General features: G+C 34.9%; 1 protein-coding gene across 1 annotated transcript in view; it reads left to right on the forward strand.

The window, feature by feature from the left end:
• AGMO (alkylglycerol monooxygenase) overlaps positions 1 to 23,404 on the forward strand; it is a 186,390-nt gene that overhangs the window by 85,688 nt on the left and 77,298 nt on the right. Inside the window, exons 6-12 of the mRNA XM_056483504.1 lie at positions 11,024 to 11,090; positions 12,571 to 12,636; positions 12,745 to 12,824; positions 13,736 to 13,870; positions 14,343 to 14,459; positions 21,448 to 21,530; positions 22,655 to 22,760. Coding sequence (XP_056339479.1) covers positions 11,024 to 11,090; positions 12,571 to 12,636; positions 12,745 to 12,824; positions 13,736 to 13,870; positions 14,343 to 14,459; positions 21,448 to 21,530; positions 22,655 to 22,760 — 654 coding nt within the window. The remainder of the gene's footprint in view (positions 1 to 11,023; positions 11,091 to 12,570; positions 12,637 to 12,744; positions 12,825 to 13,735; positions 13,871 to 14,342; positions 14,460 to 21,447; positions 21,531 to 22,654; positions 22,761 to 23,404) is intronic.

Genomic DNA, 23,404 nt, shown 5'->3' on the forward strand with positions numbered 1-23,404 from the left:
GGTGGTGTTTAGTCAAAGGTAGGAGTTGATGGTGTTATAGGTCTTTTCACACATTAATGATTCTATAAGTATTGCACCATGTACATGACAATCTGAAATTATATCAGGATTTTCTCAAGGATTTAAAATAAATCTCTAAGTAGCACTAAAGCATTGAAATAAACTCCTAATAATTTATTTAAATGAAAAATGGAAAAAAAAATCAGCCCAAGAAAACCCCTGAGGAAAACATTTGGCAGTGATGGGTTAACTATTGGACTTGATGATCCTAAAGTTCTTTTCCAATCTAATTTATTAGATTAGTTCTGTGATATCAATAAATCAAGAAAAAAAGAATTTTTTGTTCTATCCAGTTCTGTTCAGTTCAATTCCATTACTCAGATCTGCTCCTAAATAGTCTGGGAGAAATGCTTCTATGACCAGACAGACCATTCTCATCTAGATCATAAGGGAAGTAAAAAAAATACTTCAGTCAAAGGGCAGTAAAAAACTAATTTTTCAAAAGCCACAAAATGTTTCAGGATGGTTACTGACAGGCAGAAATACTCCATTTCAGTTTATTTTTGCAGGTGATTCAGAAGGTCTAGGGCTTATATTAAACTATATCCTTCCATTATACATTTATTACAACCAATAAGTTAGGTGTGTTTATAACCTGATAGACACCTGTGAAAAAAACAGAAATTAGTTTCTGTTGGTTTAGCTGTATTTTTTATGAGATGTCAAACTGTATTTAGAAAGTATCAACTGATCCAATCCCTGATGGTAGTAATTGCAGCAGCAGATTATTCCTTGCCTATTTGATCTTTGACATATATTGGTTTCTGTTTAATTTTCTAATTTAAGGAAAGAATATGATCTGCCTGTTACCATACTCACAGAAGTCAGGTTTTTTAAGGCATCTCTTTTCACCTTGTGTAAGTCTTTCTACCTCATCCAGCTCTGGGAGCAGAAAAAGGTGAGCCACAGCTATTAACCAGGAGTAACATGGGTGAAAACAGGTGGGGAATGGGAATAATTTTAGCAACACCTCATGCAGACTGCAAAGAGAGGCATAAAATTGTTACAGATTCAGGGAAAAATACAATTGTTTTTATCAGAAAAAAAAACCATTAGTAAAACTGAAACTTACTGAGGAAGTGTTTGGTATTTGTCAAAAGGATATTTTCCATGTGTGCATGCACAGTGTACACTAGTCTAAGTTTATGTCCAAGTCTTTTTTTACCTTTGGCTTCTGATCAGTTTTCTTTAATGAGAAGCATTGAAAGAGAGAAACTGGGAATTCTTCATGCTTTCAGTGCCCTGCGCAGCCCATCTGAGTTCAGTGAGCTCCTGTGGCCCAGTCCTTAAATTCTTATGTCAGTCAGATCATTCCTAGGAAGATGGCCAGATTCAGAAAAAGAAACTTGTTTTATTTTGACTTTATTTTCCAATAAGGAAATTAAACAAGCAGATTGAGGAACCAGGTAAAACTAAGGAAAATACATAAAACTATACATAAGTTCTTCTAAGTATCAGTACACCTGTGATTACCATCATATCAATAGCAAAAGCTGTTCTTGAAACTCTAGAGGACATACTTGTCTTTTTAAGCAGAAGCTATTTAAGACAAAAATCTACTGGATGAGTGAAAGAATTGGTTGAAAGAATCATAATTAGGACACTGTGATAAATAAGTGATAGCATGAAACAATAGATAAAATATTCAGTTATTAATTTCCAGGTCCTAATAATTTAAATTGGTCTATTTCTTGGCAAATTTTATTTTTCAGTTTTCCTAGACCTATTTTCATTGCATTGTGTGGTGTAGTCTCATTTAAATAAGAAAGAAGGGATTTCAAGAGCAAAAAAATAATGTTACGAAGTCTATTTCATCTATTTCAAGTAGTTGCAGTACGTTTTTAATCCATTTCTCAAAGTGAAAAATAAATTTGATCAGGAAATAAGACTTAGAATTTAAGAAGCATTTTAACGAAATTTATTTGACTATTACAAAATTTACTGGAGTGTTACATGTTTTAGTGTTTGTTTTGGAAATAAGATAGCTCTATTCTTGTCGTTGATTTGTGGTGTTGAAGGAAGGTTTTGGTAAAGAGTGAAAGTATTGAATAGTTTGCAGATAAAAAAGGAGATGCTATGTTGGGAGTTAAAATTATCTCTGGGCCTGGCTTACAATGTCATATATTTATTCTTAGTTTATTGGACTATGAATATTTCCTATAAGGTCAGCAAGATATGAGTCAAATTCAATGCATGAAAGTGTTTGCAAAATCATGACATATAGGTGGTATTGAATGGATCACGGCAGAAATAGCATATGGTAGACTGATCTGATTTTCTGGCCAGAATAAGAAACATTGTTTGGCCTTTGTTTTGCTGCTGGTGTTTTGATTTATGTTTGTTGGGGGTTTTTTGTTGATTTTTTCTTAGTCTGAAAAGTATCATCAGTAAAAGGTGACATCAGTAATAATCCAATGTATTGAGTAGAATTGTGAAACTGCAGTATCTCTTTAACTTCTAGAAGGTCACTTTGAATTCAAATACCAAATGCCAAGAAAACTTTTCTTTCTTAATTCTAATACATTGCTTAATTTAATGAAATAATGAATTGATTTCCTTTCATTTGGCCATGCTAGCCAAAAAAAGACACAGCTCTGTCTGATGTTTCCTTTCAAATTAGAAACACACACATCTGTCCCTGTCAGGTTACAAGGAATAAGGAACTTGCCATTCAGAAGACTTTTTCAAAAAGTAATCAAAGAGATGAAGGTAATTAGAGGTGATTACAGCCATTCTCGTAGTCTGATGTTCAAGATTGTGTCAGTGGACATTTTACTGGAATTCCTAGAAATAGGCGACATAATCTGACAGCCTATTGCATATTTTCTCACTGTAACAAAGATCCAAGAAATTATTTTAAAAACAATAGGGAGAGAATGATTTGCTGATTTGCACAGAGAACCAAACTTTGGTTTACAAAACAAAGTTTTTGCCCCATTCCTGATGTGAATGCTTTTATCATGCGTAAATTCATTATTTGTCTGCTGCAAACTCTCAAATCACATGTTTACTCCAGAGACAAAGAGAACAAATTCAAAAAACACCAGGAAGATAAACATACTTTCTTTCATGCAGACAGTGACTTTGTAGGTCCAGATAGGCTATATATGCAATACAGACATTAAAACTTAAGCATGATTCCAAGAAACAAAGAGATCTCACTGCTTCAATCCAGTCTGTCTGCCAAAATGGCTTATTAGATTTTCTGACCAACCTGTAGGATCAAAGTCTTGTCATCATTGCACTTGCCAGAATGCAGAAAAGAGCAAAGCTGACAGCGCTATCATTAAACATAAATACTTGCAACAACTGTAAAATATGTTCCAGTTTTCCATGTTTCATTTGCCCCATGAGGGGAGAACAGTATTGTCTTTCTAGATATATAAGGCATATAACTCTGCTTTTTGTTTTAAATAAAAAGAATAACAAAAGAGAGAGAAAATAAAACATTCATAAGAGAGCACACTGTTCCTGTCCTGCTAAGTGTAGGCTGCACTTGAACACAGTGAATCAGGAAAAACATAGCGGGATGAAGTCTGGAGTTCCTTCCTTGGCATCTAAAAGCTCAGTGATGATTCAGAATGCTAGTGCTACACTTTAGTAGTGTCAGGATGAGCCTCTTAATTTAACTGTGTGTAAACTCCTATTTTAACTGGCCATTTACACAATAGAATTTATGTAGCTATGATCTTTTTCATTCAAAAGTGGCTGCCCCACGATAATAGGGTTATTTTAGTGGTTTGAATTTGATGGGCAATAATCCAGACAGAAGAATCCTCCCCTATCCCTGTTGATGCTGGGTCACTAGGGAGGCCAGAAATAGAAAGTTTATGGGACAAGAACATAATCAGTAACTTCAATTTGTATCCTAATAGTTAAGTCCTTGAGTTTGAGTGTTGATTGCTGTTCCTTGCACCAAAGACTTTTTGCAAGCAACAGCTGTGAAATGTTTACTTCAGCAACAGTGGGCCTGACTATTGCTAATCTGCCTGCAGAAACCCTAAAACTAAAGATTGTACTTAAAGAATTTTATTTAAGTCACGTCTATACATTATGTCCCTGGAGAATTATCAAGATAAAAGTGAAGTGAGATACTTCAAGATGTAACACAGTACAGTGTTCAGTACATTCTGCATACTGGAAAAGGAATCTAAACAACTCATTTACCAAATAAATTTAATGTAATAATGAAAGAATAACACATTAATAATATTACTGTTCTATGTAAAAAAAGCCCCTCTTTTTCCAACTTAGTACACATAATGCTCTTGAGTTTTTTCTCGTAGCTTGTACTCATTGAGAATCTACTAAATTAGTTATAGCTTCAAAGCCAACAGAAAATTTGAAAGACCTTTCTTTGTTAAAATCACAAAGTATAGGCTGCTGACTATTTTTTGATCTGTTTAAAAAGGAAGATGAAGAGCCTCACTTGGCTATATTTTAGTTTATTTCAGGAGTGGCATACTGATTTATGACTTTTGGGTTTTTTTCCTACAATTGCCAGAATGTATTTGTCAGGCTGCTGAAAAATACTGAAATTGTAAAGCAATTTTTCTCCTGGAGTTTGTTTAAAATGCTTAACTTGATATATGACTGAAAGTGTGACTTGCTCCATGCTCTGCTATTTGTAATGCTGCAATTAAACCAGTCAGTTACTGTAAGTTTTTTCTTTTTTAGTGGAAAAATTGATTGAAATTTCCTATATGTGCTCGGTTTTCCCACAAGGCTTAATTGGACCTATAAAGAAAACGAAAAAGGTTGCATCCACTTGTTTAAACAGTTAACTTAAATAGTCATGTAAGATGCCAACTTGATTCAAACCTTACCTCCTGGTTGAGGTGTAAAACAATGAAAAGTGACAACAGCCTGTCTTCAAGATAATTTATTATAGACACATTTCTTAAGTCTGCATGTTTATTATATAAATATGCCCTAAAGCAGACTGTCCATTAAAACTAGGCTTTCACCTCCCATTCCTACTATCCAGATTTATTAGAAATTCACCCTCTATGAAACTCTTTGTGATCCCAACAGGCCTGATTCCTCTCACTTGTTTTATTTCTAAACTATAAATGTTGTTTTTTCTCTCCTCAGTGTGGAAATTCGGCTATATCCATTTTACATGCTTACTGGAGTAGAAAACTGCCTAATCAGATAGGAAAACAGTTGGCAGTGTATGAATCAGAGTTTGCCAAGGATTTCAAAGTGTGAAACTGGCAGACAAGCACATATCCTAGGAGTTCTGCCTTTCCTAAGCTTCCCTGTAGAGATTTTACATGGCAAATCTGGTCACCAGAGCCATCTGTATAAATACATGGGTGTGTTGTCCTGAATTAACACAGCAGCTCTACTGGGGAATGGAATTAAGGTCATATTTTAGAATTTCCCCACCAGACTGTCTGAAATACAGATTTATATACCAGGAATAAGAATCTTACCTTGATTTTGATGAGGATATGACTTGTAATATGTGTTTTACTACCAAGTAGTCTAACAGAAAGCCCAAACTTAAGTTCAGAATGCTGCTTAGTGATGCTCCAGGGATGAATTTACCCTTCTCTTGTCCTGCAGATCAGTAACACTATGATATTGAAAATAGTGCTGTGCTACAAACAGCTTTCCTTATGCTCAAAGGAAAAAAAATCAACCCAGAACTTTTTATATGCGAATGGTTTTACTGTAAGTTTGCCTGCTTTACTCAGTTGACATTCCTTCCTAACATTGACGTTGAAACAGAGCTAAGTAAAGATTCATGTGGTAGTGGTGACAGGAGGAGTTGTTACACAAGATGTAAAGTTTCCCTTGGATTTAATGTCACGATTTTTTCTCATTACTTAAACAAGAACTACATTGAAGTGGTGCAGGTACCAGGCAATAAAGATTTCCCTTGGTGCTGACAAACTCTGAGACCGCAAACGGAGGTGCTTACATGCCACAAGAGATATTGCATAATGTTCTTTCCCTTTAGGCGAGGGATTGCTGTCACAAAGGAAACATCTTTATATAAGAACAGCTATTGTAGAAAAAAACCATTTAATTCTCATTATATTTCAAGATTTCAATTCCAGGATATTTTATTCAGTAATGTATGAAAAATGTTTCTAAGCATGCCTTATTTATTACACTGCTTTTGGAGTTGCTTCAATTGTATCAGTAATTCTGCTTTAATGTTTAGTAGTACCCAAGTATAACAGAGGAAATGTGTTGGTTTTTAAAGAAAGAAAGAAGAATACAATTTTGTGGAAAAAACTTTTATAAACTATGTATATGAGATGCCTACATATTTGATATGCAGGTAGTTTATTGAGTCCATTTGTAAAGATTTTGACAAGTGAAACTTTTTTTTTTGTGGCAGTGGATGTTAAAAAATAATGGAAACAGGAAAAGAGTTTTGTTGGAATGTTGCAGTTCATCTATGGGTCACTGGCATGGGAGTTTAGGTGCACATGATGTGTTAATTGAGAAAGGAAAAATTTGAGACTGGAGTTGGTTTGTAACAGTGGGTGTCTATATCAGGGAAACAAACACAAATGTAAACCCCCAGTCATAGTGGTCAAAATACAGATAAGGTTATCTTTGGACAAACGGGGTGTTTTTCTGGATTCCCCAAATCACTTTAAAGTGATGATATATAGAATAAGAATATTTTATGTTCATAAGCAGACTTTTTTCTTTTGAGTAATAGGAAATAAGGTTTGAAGTACTCAGGGTAGGGTTATTGAACAGTGACATTACAACTATTGTATTTATTGGAATACTTGCCAATAAAAAGATCAAATACAAAAATTTAAGTAGCAGATTTTTAAAAATTAAAATCCCAATTACAGGCATCAAAAGCTAAGCTAATTTTCTTACTGTATTTATTTGGTGTTCATTAAAAAGTTTGGTTTTTTTCCCTGATATGTGAACATTATGGAAGCTCTTACTCTAAGAAACCAATTTGAATACAATTATATTATAAACTGAAAATATTTTTCTATCTGAATGGATGAAACTTAGTGGTCCATGTGCTTTGGTGACTGGTTGCAACTGCAGTGTAAGCCAGGTTACTGCTACAAAGATTGCTTGTTAGTTCCTTTGAAATTCCCATTCTCCAAGGAAAATGTCTGGACATAATAGAGACAGAAATGAGGATAGACTGACAGATGAAAAGTAGATGGGGAGGTGCAATACCTGCCAGGGCCTGTCTTCTCTCTGGATATTCTTTTGAATCAGGGCTGTTGCTACACCACATTAAATTTTGTTATGAGTCAGTTCTTACAAAATTAATTTATTTCTATATGACTGCAGTAAGTTCCTGTCAGCTTGACATGACCATGTCAGAATCTTGTCTGGCAAAAATGGTCTTACTATCCTATCCAATTTACTTTGGTGGAAAATCTGCTAGTAGGAGTTTTGCCCTAGGAAGATGGCAGAATATAGAAACATTCAGCAAATTTAACAAAACTATGTTGTTTGCCATGTAAGGGCTACAAGAGCCTTCAAAATTCAGCTTTTCAGTGGTGATATATTTATATAAATTTATATATTGATATAAATTGTATTTATAGCATTTATACATTTATAAAGTTTTTGGCACCAAAATTTTTCCTCCAACAACAGTTTTTATTTTTTTTTTAGGAATTAACTAAATATCTACATGTAAACTTACTGATGGCAAAGGAAGTTTCTAGAAATAGCTCCCTGTACTATTTTGACCATGTAGTGGTAAAATATTTTTATGTGTTTTAGACAAAGCATTGATTTATGAATTGCTAATGTCAACATACTAGATTTTTGCTTCATCAGGTACAGAGTTCTGCATCCCCTCAGAGTTTTAAAGTCATGTGGTTATAATTGTCTCAGATGATATTTTCGTTAGAGTGGGACTAAAATGTCTTTGTGATGGAGGTGACCTTGCATGAATAATGAATCAAAGTAGGCTTGGATCTCAATCATTAATTATGCCATGGAGAAGATATTTCAGTAGATTTTTAAATGTCATCACTCAAAGAAAGACTGTTTTAAAGGATGAGAGCAGTTTTATTATCCAAAGAAAATACTTCCACTACTATTAGTCAGAAAAATTTATTTAAAGTTTTACATAAAATTTATATAAAATTTTACTCTGAGGTCCTTTGAGAGTCCCAAGACAAAAAGTTCTGCTTTAGCATAAGGATGCACTATATAGACTTTCAAAGTGATTAATGTTAGTTTTAAAATTTTAATTCAACAGCTGGATATTGAGAGCTGAAGGCATTCATTCTGAGGACATTTTGTTATAATCCACCTGTAGGATAAAGGTGAAGACTGCTAATCCTTACTGATTCCCTGCTCTCCTAGTGCTCACTTGGTTTATTTTTACAAAAACTGTTAAAATACTGAGCTAAAAATTTATAAAAACCAACTAGATCAAAGTTAGTTGTGGTCTATTAGATAAATCAGTGCTCTCTCAGGTGCTGGGCTGCAGTTCAATTCAAAACATTTGTCTCAGATTAAATTAATTTAATGGTCACATGTCACATATCTTAAAACAGTGGGATGTTCTGCTTGAGAAAGGCAGAAAATGGAACTAGCACGAATGATGGATCATTTCTTACCTTTAGGTGGTCTTTTCAGACTTGAACTTATTTTCAGGGAGTGCTGATCCTTCTTGTGTTGTCCTTGGCTTCTGAGTTAAATGAAACAAAACAAACTTGTCTCAAGATTCTGTTTTTCTAGTCAAGTGTGAGCAGGATTTTGAGAAAGATGGTCCAAATATGACAGTTCTCTGTACATGAAGGATTTTCTTAGTCTATACTCCTTTAATTACAGAAATTATCTACTTAACTAATTAAATAGATGTTCTTTTTGCTGTCATTGAAGAGAAAAAATGGAAAAAAGTTATTTTTTCCTTTTATTATATTTACCTGATTCATATCAATTTAAATACATCTGAGGAGTATCCTAAGTCTGCTTTTTGAATATGAATCTGCTTGCACTCACAGAACTGTAAATAAAAAGACATGGAACTGCCATATTTTAGGACTTTGTTCTGTAAACTTTAAAGGAATGAAAATCCTTTTTAGATTACCCACTCTCATGGTAATGACTGCCCCTCTAAATATTTAGGGGTTTTTTTGCCGTTATTATCTTATCTCTGTTATTATATCACAGATCACCGCTTTTGGCAGTGAGTATGAGTGTTGATTTACTAAATAAATTCTCTAAAATGAAAATAATTGTGTATTCTTGGATTTGTTTCTTAAGGTCTAAGCATTTTCTTTAGCTGCTTTAATGTCTCCTGCTCCCTTTTATTTGCAAGATATTACGGCCATAATCAGACATGGTGAATAGATGCCATTTTAAAATATATTGTGAATAGGTGTCCTTTTTGGTCATCCAGTGATTGCATCAATTTGTGACAAATGGATTTGTGTTTGGGATTAAATGGTTGCCATGTTTGATGTCCACACATTTCTGTTTAGCTAACCAAAACACCAAATTTGAAGTCAGTGCTGGCTTTCTTCTAAATCCACAGTAGCTGAGAGTACCTAATTTAGCAGAAATCCTGCTGACACAAACTTAATTCATCAGCATTTTTTGACAAAACACTAGAGTGGGCTTTTGCCAATGGATACTTTCTAAAATTTTTGTTTGGCATTAAATGATCAAGGCTACATTTCTGAACTGTTGAGTCATTGTCTTAGACTGTAGCTCCATGGTGAATTGATGCTGATCTACTGTCTTTTGAGCCTCCAACTCATGACATTTGTGTATTCGTGACCATATGTTGGACCAAAATCAGGAACTGATCCAGTTTAACTGGAAAAATAAAACAAAAGCAGTTTTGATTTGCATCAGTTCCCCTATCAGGTTTGTTGTGTTAATGCATTTGTGCTGGGGTAAAAGAAGGTTACTGGTAGAAGAAACAAGCAGTCAAATGTATCAAAGAGAGAAGGAGTACATGTTTGTGAGTCAGTGCCAGCTATTTGCTGACATAAAATGTCTGCATAACTAGTATCATAGAGTTGCACTGAATCCCAAGCAGTGTCATTGGATATGGGTAAGGAAAATGAGTGAAACAATTTGTATGGAATCACAGAATCATCAAGGTTGTAAGTGACCTTCAAGATCAGCGAGTCCAACCATCAACCCAGCATCACCAGAATCACCCCTAAGCCATATCTCCCAAGTTCCACATCCAGATGCCTCTGGAACTTTTCCAGAGATGGTGACTCCACCACTTCCCTGGGCAAATTATTCAATGCCTAAACACTTTCAGTGATTTTTTTTTTTTAAAATAATATCCAATGTGAACCTCTTCTGGCACAACCTAAAGCCATTTCCTCTTGTCCTTTTATTTGGGACATGACAGAAGAACTGACCCACACCTCACTTCAATCTCCTTTCAGGGAGGTAGAGAGCAGTGAAGTCCTTCTAAGCCTCCTTTTCATCAGATTTGTAAACTATCCCAGTTCCCTCAGTCCCTCTGCACATGACATGTTTTCTAGACCCTTCACCAGCTCCATTGCCCTTCTCTGGACATGCTCCAGTACCTCAGTGTCCTTCCTTGAAGGGAGAGGCTCAAAACTGAACACAGTACTCAAGGTGGCAGCCTCACCAGTGCTTTTCCAGTACACTGAGAAAATCACTTCCCTGTAATTCCATCTTATTATCAGTTCATGTTTGCCAATTCTCTCCAAGATTCTCATGGAAAAATGATAAAAACAGTAAGAAAAACATTCACTTCTACATCAAAAGAAATTACCTTCCGAATCAAAAAGAAATTAATTTTATAACTTGTATTTTAATGTTATTTCAATGAAAAATTTTGTAAGTGTAATACAGCGAAATGATTCAGAAAAAAATATTGCACTTCTGTCCTTTTATGCAGTTCTCCAGAAAATAAACATCCTCTCTTTAGCTTTTCCTCTTTTTCATTTCCCTACTTCTTCTTGATCACACACAGTATTTGGATTAATTAAAACATTACATTTTTAAGGTTATCACTAAACTTGGGCCTCTGGAATGGATACTTAATACTCCCAGTCATCACAGAGTTCATCACGGTAAGATAAAAGTGGAACCTCTTATTGTTTTGTTTTTCCTGAGGCTCACTGTTTGTACAGTAATATTAATATAGTAAATTTGCACTGTAAAATCAGTTGTACAGAAAGATTTTAATTTTAATCTCTACTTCAGAAGTCGTCCTTGTTCAGTTAGACATTTCACATTTTAAAAAAATATATTCAGAACTTATGTTTAATTTAAACATTTTTATGTTTAAGATTAATTATTGTGCAGAAATTAAGTCTGGATAACATAAAATAATTTAAAGACTTTGGACAAAAAAATTCAATCTTTTTAAGTATGAAGAGTGATAGAAAAATATCCATCCCTGTCTACTGAACAAACACATCTTTGCACTTAAATTCAAGCACTGCATATGTAAAAAACATGGCTAGATTTTAGAAGAACTTTTAAATATTTTAGTGGAATTTTATTTCACCTGCTTGCATTATTGGTAACTCTCACTTCACAGAAGTGCATGATTGATTTTTTATTAGTATTCAGAGGCCTTGAAGACTGTACTTCATATGTAAATTATATTAATAACTTAACTGAACACTTGAAAATGTCATGAACATATCTGAGAAATAGAAGTGGATTTCACAGATGTCCTTAGTTCATTCAGTGTGCAGAGATAGTAAAAAAAAAAAAAAAAAAAAAAGAGGAATGGAAGAACAATTTGAAACAGACTCAAATGGAATTACACGTACAGAGGATGTTATTAATGTTTATTGTGTCCTCACAATCATTGTAGCCACAGTGGTGGTGCTGTAAGTGTCTAGTCCTTAAAATCTGCAGAACTAATGGTAATCCTCAGGGGGACACTCTGCTCTTTTTTGCTCAGCTGTAAATCTGAAATCATGCTCTCATCCTGATTGGGGTTAAACGGAATCATTAATGATCAGGGGCTGTACAGTTGCTCCAGACTGTCTCCACAAACTTAGGGATATGTAACCAATGTTTCTTCACTCATAACTTTGAGAGGACTGCTTATATACACCTACATTCCCTGGAAAACATAGAAGGATCAGTTTGCTTCACACTGAGATTAATAGTGCAGGATCAGACATATGACATAGAGACACTTGACAGGTATTAATGAGATGACTACACATATATACTTTTTGTATATATTTCCTTAGGTATAAACTGGTGGAATAATTTTTGTTTGCTTTTTAGTTTGCCTTTTATAAATATATTTTGACCTGGCTTTACTCTCTGAATTTTACAGAAATTTTGGGCATGACAGATTGGATTTGTATGTTTGAATCTGAATAGAAAGAGAGTAGTAAGGTTAATAGCCTTAAGGATGTTAAAGAAAAAAAATAAATATGTATATAAGTATGAGGAGTGGAGGGTTAACTATATTTTAAAGTTATTTTTAGATTATAAAGTGATGCAAATGATGATTTTCCTTCATAATTCAGTTCCTAGTAATCTTTATCCTATTACTTGTCTCATAATTGATTTTTATTGTAGGTAGAAATCCTTACTGCATTGACAAAAATTATGGTGGCACACTCATTATCTGGGACAGGATATTTGGTAAGTAACAGAAAGTGTTCTCTGTCACGTTTAGTCAGTGTGGCAAAAATATCTAGACTTTTGAATTTGATTGTTTATCATTCTTTTTTTTTCTTCTTCTTCCATCAGGAACATTTGAGGCTGAAGACGCAAAAGTTGTATATGGCTTAACACATCCAGTAAATTCATTTGATCCCATCATGCTCCAGGTGCTATAGTTTGTATCACTGATTCTGATATCTTCAGCCTTCACTCATATTAAAAAGAAATGCCTCTCTTAGGCACAGTTGAGGTCATCCTTGCATTGTTGAGTAGTCAGTTACATTATCTACAATTTCTTCAGTATTTCATTATGAGACAGCCATTTTTACTCAGTGCACTGAGGATATTGAGAGCTTGTAGTAATCATGAAAATATATAACAGTAAAATTAAAAAATAATTAGAACAGTGATATATAAGCTGTTGGACTGAACGAGATGTGTTCTGCAGTGCAATGCATAGTGAAGCACAGACAAAAGTATATAATAATGAAAAAGAAAACTAATTAGCATGGTGCTTCTTAGATTTATTGTTCCAGGTTTCACTTAAGCTAGGTAAAAATTGTCTGCAAAAAACATGAGAAACAGTGGATTCCATATTTGCTTTTCATTACTTTTCATCCAAGGAGGAATCTCAAAGAAAGAGAAATTTTACTGTCAAGGCTGTCAGGGCTGGAAGGTGTGAGGATGTGCAATTATATCCATTTCAGTCAGATACTAAGTAATTTAGTTATTGAGAGTATGTCATTTCAAGGTCCCAGTAACCAAATCATACAGCATAAATATAGCTATACAATATACCACTAAATACTCAGGAGTGATTACAGGAGACACAAATGGAAAAACAGATTTTCCTCTGAGCAGAAGTCATTTTAATCCTCACCAAATTAAACAAGGCCTTCATATTGCTTTTGCCTATTTCAGCTAGGTTTTCTGAACTGTCTTCATCTATTCCTAGTTTATTCTCTTTTCAGAGTTTGAAAAATCATTTATTTGAAGACTAAAAAATTAATAAAATGCAATGTTTTATTAATCTTTATTTTGTGAACAATGAAAAATTACTTACTCTTTGTTTTTCCAGTTACGTCCCTTGGCTCATATTTGGAACACATTTTGGGCCACACCTGGATTCTGCAATAAGCTTTCTGTCATATTCAAAGGGCCAGGCTGGGGACCAGGCAAACCTAGACTTGGCCTTCCTGAGGAAATCCCAGTGGTAAATAGAACATGCACAGGCTTTCAGTTGTGTGTAATTTACTTGGACCTCTTAATGCTACTGGATCAATGTTAAAAACTCTACACATGCTATTTTAAATTAGCAAATTAGCAGTCATAAAGCACGGGGGAAGATGAATTGGGAAAAGAAACTGAAGGAAATGAATGTTTTAGCTGTGGGGTTTTTTTTCTTTTTATTTGAAGGAAAAAGCGTGGTTTTTTTCATTATTCATTTCCTGAAGAGATTTTCAAATTTTTTTTATGGAGTACAGTAATTTCTCTTTTTTTTTTCAGCTGTGGACATGCACAAACACACAAAGTTAAACTCTGTCTCAAACTAGATAGTATTTAAGTTTGACAGTAGATTATCTTTCTTCGATTATCTGTCTCTCCTTTTGTGTTTCTAAGTATAAAGATTATTAAGGAGCAACAGGCCAGAGCAAGTCACTCTTGAACTGTTTTGCTTTATGCAGATCACTGGAAAAGAAGTTCCCTTCAATCCGCATGTGCCAGCTTATCTTAATTGCTATGCACTTGTACATTTTGCTGTAATAGTGAACTTGTACACTGAACTTCTTGCTTCTTTGCCTGTAAGTAATTCCTTCCTTTATGAAATAATATAGAAATGACACAAAACATATTTGATTGGGCAGCAGCTCTACAGCCAACTCATATCTTATTTGAACTGTTAAAATAATAAGTAAATTCTGTAAAAAGAATTAGCATAAATTGCTAAATATATTATTCCATGCTATTAAATATATGTTTGATATTGTTTAGTAAACAGTTTTTAATAACTATATCAGTTATTTACTTAATATAAATAATTTGCCTAGAAGACATATGTGTCTGCTTCAGTTTTTAGAACCTCATGGTTCTTGAAACTAGGGGGTTTTAAGATGTTAAAAGTGGTCATACCATTAGATGCCCAGGGTTTAAAAGGAAGATTGCAATAGTGCTGCAGTGCTTGCAGGTGGGTAGGTTGGTGTCAGCATGAGTTCAGGGTTGGAGGAGCACAAAGTCAGGGCAAATCTTTCTTCCAATCTCCAACATACTACAGCATTGTTAGAATCACAGCAAGGAGAGGCATGCATTTATCACCATGGCTTTGCCTGATCTGTGGTGACTGGTTCCTTTATGGATAGCTGCCAGCCTGTGAAGGTGAGCCACAAGGCCATGTCCACCTAAAAGAAATGAGACATTAACTGCTTCCAAGATTTCACATCCTTCCAAGCTCATTTTTTTTTCCTTCCTGTCTTTATAACTCTCCCTCGTGTGCTAAAGCTAAAATTTCATTGTTATGAAGCAGAATTTAATGCATATATTATTCCCACAAATAAGTCAAAGACCTCTCAAGACCTACAAAAACACCACAAAACTCTATTAGTTTGACAAAATGCCCTTTGGTCGTCTTCTTGAACCCTTTCTAAGACCTCACTAATTAAGCAGCAGTGTTCTCACTGTGTGTCTGTCACCCACGTTGCTGTAAACACACAAAGAGCCCCTCGGGTTCTTCAGCCTTGTGCTGACATGCTCACCTGACAATCTCTAACCCTTGGCCAGCAGTGCCCACTGTCCCCTCCTCATTGGACACTGCAGTACGTGACATTCCTGGTAGAATATAAAAGCTACCTCAGGCATACTCTCTGGATTAGCATGGAGTTATCCTATGTACCCTGTTTACTGCTGCAAAGGGTCACACTGCAGTTGCAGGGAATTAGGAGATTACTAAATCATGTGAGGCTTATTCTGTTATAGGGACAGGAAATTAAGCCAAAGGTATGAATAAATACCTCCAAAATATACAAGTCAAATAGTATACACAATTGCCAATGTTCCTATATTGAGAAAAACCTCTCCAAGATTTTCAAGATATGCTTCTAGATTCCTATGTTTACATGGAAGTCAAACTGTGTTTGTGTTTTTTGTTTCATTCTGCTGTTGGGTTGTTTGTTGGTTTGGCTTTTTTTTTATTCTGTTGCTATTGCTTTTAGCAGCCAGAATTAAGGAGTCAGATTTTTTTCTATTTTATTCTTTTCTCTTTTGGCCTTTTTCTGGTCCTGGAAGGAAAAATGAATGGTCCATGTTATTTTATCTGCTGGTAACTGCAGCTGTTTAAGAATAAGTAATAAATAAAGTTGAAAAATGCACCCAAGCCCTAGATAATCACTAAATTCTTTCAGTCATGAATGAAACATCCTGAAGATCTACCATTTATGAACTTAATGTGCAAAAACAGCTAGAAAGTTCTCTGCACAAAACTGCAGGGTAATAAGGTAGTAAGGATAAGGAGAGCACAGGGGCCTGGGAGCACCTCATCTCAGGACATAAACCTTCAGCGTGGGTGTAGAAAGTGCTGGTCCCAAGGCAGAGTTCCAGCCTCACTCTGCAGTGCAGTGGGGAAGCTGTCATGAAAAGGAAGCTTGTGTATGAATAACTTTACTTGGCAAAAATCTTTCTTCAATATCAGTTTTCCACTACACTGAGTTATGAAATGTCTATGGATACAACTGGAACGTTCTGTCTGGCTATGAATTATGTCATAACTGTGGCATAGCTCCATAAATGGAGAAAACTAACTGTTTTCCTCATCTTTAGGTATAAGTTCCATTTCATAACAGCCATAAGACACAGCACACAGCTATTACATTTCTCAAGTGATTACAGTTGCTCAGTGTTTGGTCTCACGCCCTGTAGAAGTGTTAAATTTCTCTATCCATAAAGAGCAACCATATACCTTCTGTCTGAATGACCTACATTTAACTTATGAAAAGAGCAAAACAGGAAAGAACAAATATATATTTTCCACAGGAGAGAGCATACAGTGTTTGTTTTCTATATAGTGATCTGCACTACATCCAGTGAATAAAAATTGCTTTCTGAGCTCTGCACATCTAGATCTGATCCAAAGCTTCTTGAAGAAATGGGATTTGGATCAGTCCCAGAGAGAGTGCTAGGAGTGTAAAACTGCAGTACATTCAAAGCAAAAGTCTCATAGCTCCAGAACTTCAGGAATCATATAAATCAAAGTGAAGTGCACCTTAAACCCATTTTGCAGTGTCTTTTTTATTGTTAAAAAATACTATAACATTCAATGTGCTTGTAATTATATGACTATGTGAGCAATTTCAATTAGATGAAAATTACTAAGATAGACCTCTTGAAAGTTAAGAACACAATAAATGTGTCCATTCAGTAGGGCATTGCCAAATACAGTGTATGTAATAGTGCTAAGTATTAACAATTTTTTTCTAGGAATTCTAAGTTAAAATAAATTCATACAGCCAAAGACACATAACAATAGAAAATTCATAGCATCATATTAGCATCCCTAATTTGAATGTATCTGATCATCTGATGTTTGAGAGCAGGGCGACTGTTAAAATAAGAAATGTGCTGGCATCATTCCTATTAGTTCTTCTGAGCCACTGGATGAGTCGGAATGACAAAATGCATCCATGTTATTCTTTCAAGGGAGTAAAAACATGGTTCTTTGCAATATAAAAGTAAATTTTGAATATTTGGATGCTCATCTAAATACAGATTTGGAGTAACATTTCCTTTGTTTAAATGAACTATTTTTTTGATTGCTAAAAAACCAGAAAATGATAATACTTTGGAATTCTGTTGATTAAAAGCCGTGTAAACATCTTACTAAATTCTGTAATCCCCTTCCCCCCGCCCCATTTTTTTAAGGCTCAAAGATATTTTTAAAGCTTTAAAAGTAATGAAAATCCAACAGAAATATTATTTTCTGTTTGATTGCAGCCAATAACCACATTGCAAAGTTGTGGCTGACTTGTAATTGGGGAACCTGCTGAGGTCCCACATGCTTCTCTGTTTATACAAATACTCCAGTATATAAATACTCATTTATTTTATATATACATTCATGCATACTATGTTTGAGTGGAACAAGGATGCTAACACTAACGAAGGTGTAAAAGGCACATTCTTTTTGCCCTGCTGCTTGCAGTGCATAGATTTAATATATGATGTTAGTTTAGTGATATAACCCACTGACTATTTTGTTGATTTTGGTAGAGTAATGCCTAGAAAATGGATGCCTTAGCTGCCAGCATCCCCTTCATAGGGTGATACATGTTTGAAAGCAAATAAAAGAATCAAGGCAGCATATTACTATACCAGTGGAACAGTAAGAGAAAGTTAGGGAAACAAACTAACAGTGGTAAAAATTGTGCTATGTGGTTGGTTTTCTAAAAGCTATCATTCCCAATGGCATCATGGTGTATTTCACTGAAAATTTCTTGGTAATCCTTGACTAGAAGTGCAAATGAGGGAATTTTTTTGTTGTATGTGAATGTGGTGTGTACCTACGGTGAAGGGTAACTTGAACCTTCTACCTTCATGATTCCCAGTAAGGCTTTTTGCCTCACCCTTCACCGCTCTGAAAGCTGATGTTCTGGGTAATGGAAAGCTGCCACACTGTGCTCAGGCATTGCAGTGCGATGCTTTTGCATGAATGTGTTGATAGTGCCAATTTGAAATTATCCAGGATCTGCACCTTGTGCTTTAGAGTCCTCCAGTCCTTCACATTCTGGGCCACAGAGCATATTGACCATAATAAGTTTTACAAATTGCTAGTGTTCAAAATAATATAGTTCAAGTTGGACTGTGTCTGAAGATAAATGGAAATGGGCCTGAAAAAACAAGTCTATACAATATGATCACACCTGGCTCAGGTAGTTATTATGCCAAAGAACGTCATATGACATTATAACCATTTAAAGATCAGAGCTTGTTTAGATTTGACGTTGAGTTTTAAAAAAATTGTAAGGTTGCTTCAGTTCTTCTGATTTATGAACAGACCTTTAAATATATTTTTATTCCCTTTTTTTGTTTCTGGAACTCCATTTTTAAAACTGATCTGAAATTTATTAATTTACTTTCAAGTTCTTATTCTGTGCATTATTCTTCTTTGTTAGGTAAATGTGGGGGATAATTTTAATTATTTCTCCTATTCTAATAATGAAATTAAAATATAAGCTGAGAAAAAAGTCCTTCATAGAAATTATGGGTAAATCCACCACTAAAATAAGACCTGAAATTTTCAGCTTTTGGGAAGTGTTTCCATCATCCACTGAAATCCAACTTTTAATGTAGTACCAAATGTATTCTTTAGGCTTGCAGTCTAGTTAATGGCAAGAAATGGAATTCCCAAAATGCTTAGGTTATTCCCACATTCCCAGTGTTCTCTCTCCACAAGTTTCAGCAAAAGCTTAGATTAATAACAGATTTTAAGGCACTTCAGTGAACTTAAAGGCAGGTAGAATGAATCTACATTATTTTATCTGATGGTATCAGTTTTCTGCAGCTGGAGTCACAAGAAAACCCAGATGGCTGGGACAAGCTAGCCAGTTTGGGAACACTGAAAAGGCAGAAAAGTTTGAAATCATGCAGGTCTTTAAAACTGGAAACTAGGGACACCCTTGCTCATGCATAGCATGTACTGTGGAATCCTTCCTGAAGACAAGTATTAGCACTTGTATGAAAACCATTGCAATTTCATTAATTTTCCACAAAGTGTGATTTTAGCCATATATTGTAATGTAGTAATTGCATGACTTGATGGAAATCTGGATTTGATGTTTAGTTCACTTTCCTGCCTAAGAAGATACAAAACCTTGCTCAGAACAGTGCTCTGCCACTGTGGAAGCATTTTTAAGGCAGTCTGCAGAATCTGGTGCATCACTGTGGAGACAAAGAAAAAACAGACCCACCTGGCAAGAATGAGTAGATTTTAAAAAGGTGTAGTTTTTCTACCTAAAAGCGAGGACAGTCTTTAAGGAGAATAGTCTTAATTTCAGTCTTTGTTGCCTGGAAAATTCCTTTATTAGGCAAGTAGCAATCATTGAAAAGTCTATCAAGGCATTTCTAAGAAATTTGTGAGTGAGTTCCCTTATGCTTGTGCCAAATCATATTTTTCTTTGCTCTCTTCTTGAATTTTTCTATGACCCAGTTTGTACAGGAAGCTGAAGTTGAACTCAGTAGGGCTAGATGAGCAGTTAAAGTAGTTCTCATTTAATTAAATTCAAATAGAGTGCATGCATGATGCTTTACAAAAAAAGTTCTGTCCAAATATTTTGTCACTTCAAAACAAATTTCTCCTATTACTAATGTTGAAAAGTTTATCTTAAGGAGGAATGGAACAGATTGGTAATGTGGAAATGCAGTAGTAAGTTTGATTCTCACCTGCTACAAATCTGTGCAACAGAGTGGCTTGACAGGTGTCATTTGTGAGAATTGTGTTCTGGCTTGTAAACTGGTGAGGCTGCTGTTTAGCTTGCTCCTTGCTGGGATTGAGTTTTCTTTGTTCAATAACAGCTGAGGTTATCTAAGTAGGTGTTTGTGATGCTTCAGTAAAACAACAGAAACCCGCCTAGACTGACTGTGTGGTTTGATGTGTTTTGCAAACATGGGCACTCTAAGTTCACACAGCTGTAAAACTTGAGAATATCCTCCTGTGGCCTCCCATGCTCACAGATACTTACCTTGGATCTCTTTGAGGGGTTGGGGCCATGACCAAAGGAAGTTGGGCGTGTCACTGAATGGGATTCATTGAAATCAGGGCAGGCATTTGTGGAGTTTTATTTTTCCAATGCCTGCAAATGAAGTACAAAATTCGTAAACTCTTACTGCTGAAGCTAGAAAGGATTTCTGTAACTCAGTCAGATCCACTGCTTTTGTTCTGTTTTGGTTTTTTTTGTTTTGTTTTGCTTTGTTTTAATAAAAAAAACAAAAGCTTTTCAAAACTAATATTTGAAACAAAATCAGGGAGGGAAAAAGAAAACTGGTTAAATATTTGATTTTCAAAGGCAGCTGTGTAGAATACAAAATAAATATTTAATAAATTTTAAAAATTCAAACGTTACAATCAAAATAATTTCTGTTTTTCTGAATTTTGTTTTTGTCATTTTGATGTAAATTAAGAACAGAAGTCCTCTTGGTGTGATTCATCCAATTACTCATGCACTTGCTAATATTTAAAAGTTTTAAATGTTTAAAGTCTGATTGAAGTTAATGATATGAGCTAAAAAGTTTTACTAGCTTGGGAACCAAGTGTTGAGTTGTCATGAAGGGAAAACATTAATTTTGTTTCCTCTTGAACATGATCATGTCATGTGAGTCATTATTCTCATGAGTACATTGGCTTCTGTATCCATTGGGATTCAAAGATGGCTGTTATATGGTAACATAATGGGATATTTAAAGAACAGGACTGCTGGGATTTTTGTCTAGAAACAAGTTTCTTCCCTCTTGAATAGAGTCAAAAGGAAATCAAATAAATTTGGGGAAAAAAGCCACATAGGACAGAAGGGGATAACATTAAACATTATTTTGGAAATACAGCATTCACGAAACAACTGTGAAGGTGGTTACTCCAAATATGAGTCCTATCCATAACAGATTTTTTTTTTCTAAAATTTAAAGTAACAAAATACTTTAAAAGGGGACACTAGCTTCACTCAGTGAGTAACTTGGAGCTACTGTTCTGCAAAAAGTCAATTTCTCTCTGGAAAATCACTCTAAATGAATTTCTTGTCTACCTTTTAACAGATGCTATCGCAGGGAACAGTTCTCCTGAGGATTGGCTTTATCATTCTGTCCCTGGTATCTTTTGGACTACTTATGGAGAACAAGTAAGATACAAAATATGTGGTGTTTTTTATTCTTTCCTTCTGGATTATTTGTAACTATATGTAAATCTCAGAAATTATATCAATAAAGAAATGTAATTACTCAGACCCACATGTGGCTGTCTGTTGACTAGAAGATGACTAGCTAGCACCTGAATCCAGGATTGTTCCTATAGCCAGTAGTGACTACATCTGTATTGTCCCTTGCAGAAAAGTTTTGGGATGGGTTTGTCATGTCTTCTTCTGTGCTTGCATTTATTGGGTCCACTCCTCTGGGTTTGGGACAGTGGCTCTTGAGTGGGACCTGCCAGCTGTCTGAGGCTGCTCCAGGTCAGATCGTGCGAGCCCTGTTTAGCTCACCATAGGTGCCAGATACAGTGATGGTATTTGAAGAGCACGCAGTGTAGCTCAGAGCAGGCTCAAAATCATTGTGAAAAATGATGTAGACTTGAGACTAAGCTTAATCACTATGACTTCAAATGAAATTCAAATCTCACCAGGACAGTGAGATACATTATGAAGTAGTCCATATGGGCCCTAAGGAAGAGTAAGTAGCATCCACAGTTTCCTACAAAGTTATTTGCCCTGACAGAGAAGAAATGTGGAATAGAAGTTTATTTGAGACTTAGGGGCCAGTACTGCTTTGCACCTGCTGTTCATTATGTTTTCAGAAAGGAATAACTTCCACTTCTATGGACTGAACAGTTTAATTCAGGATAGGTAAAAATCTGTCACCATGCCAGACATGTGAATAACCTAGGGAGTTAATAAAAAGGAATTAGTAAAAATTTATGGAAGTAGACCACTGAAAAGATTCTGGACTACTTATATAGCAGTTTTCAGAATTCTGTTGTGGTAATTTTTGAGATCAAAGGACAGTAACTAAATACACAGCTCCATTTGTATTAGTTCAAATATATTTTTCAAGTGTGGGTACTCTCACCACCAGCAAATTCATGGTTGTAAGTCCACGTAAGGTATGTACCATAAAAACTTAAGTATAAATTTAAAAAAGATTACTTGATGTAATTGCAGGACGTCACAAACTAATTCTATTTTCTCTTTTTCACTGAATTTAGCAAAGAAGAAAAGATTGAATGTTAATCTGAATTGATTCCCTTTTCTAGGCCCAAAGCAGGAATTTTGGAAATCATCCGCTGTTTAGTCTTCGTAGGTGTTTACAAACTTGGCTATTTTAGGAGTCAGTTTTCCTTCTTGGACTATGCATATGAGGTAAGACATTTCTATGTTTGCATTGATTATTCTAGATTTTTTTATCTTTCTGCAAAAAAGAAACACTAAACATTTACAGTTTGCTCTCTTTTCATTTTACTATTTGAATAGAGTAATATTTTTTTCCTTGTCTCATTATTTTTCACTTTTTATAATTATTTTGTAAGACAGTTATTCAGGGTTGCTACTGAGATGCCAGTTTTCCTTGCAAAGAAGGTAATGAAAGTGCATTTCCCACTTCTTGCAAAAATAATTTAATTGTGGCCGCATACTTTGAAGTGAATAATAGTAATGCATTGCTGAATTTGAATTGTGTTATTCTCCTTTTATGGAAGAAATCTGAAAAGTCTTGAAGGCTGGAAGAATTAAATATGAAATATTTTGCTCTGCATGAATCCTGTGCCTCAGAAGCAGACTTTCAGCCATTGACAAGGAGTGGGTACAGGACCTAATAGACCTATGGTCTGATTATGTGTGGTTACTTTTGTGTCCTTAGCATTTACTTTTATCCTGTTCATGCCTTTTCCTTTTCAGTACAGTTAGTATTTCATATCCCTTTTAATATTGTCACAATAACAATAGCCCTTGTTAGTATTCCTATGTGAACAGCATTTCCAAGCTACCTGCTGTTGGTTACCAGAAAA

Source organism: Oenanthe melanoleuca, chromosome 2 (assembly GCF_029582105.1).
Source record: "Oenanthe melanoleuca isolate GR-GAL-2019-014 chromosome 2, OMel1.0, whole genome shotgun sequence".
Lineage (NCBI taxonomy): Eukaryota > Metazoa > Chordata > Aves > Passeriformes > Muscicapidae > Oenanthe > Oenanthe melanoleuca.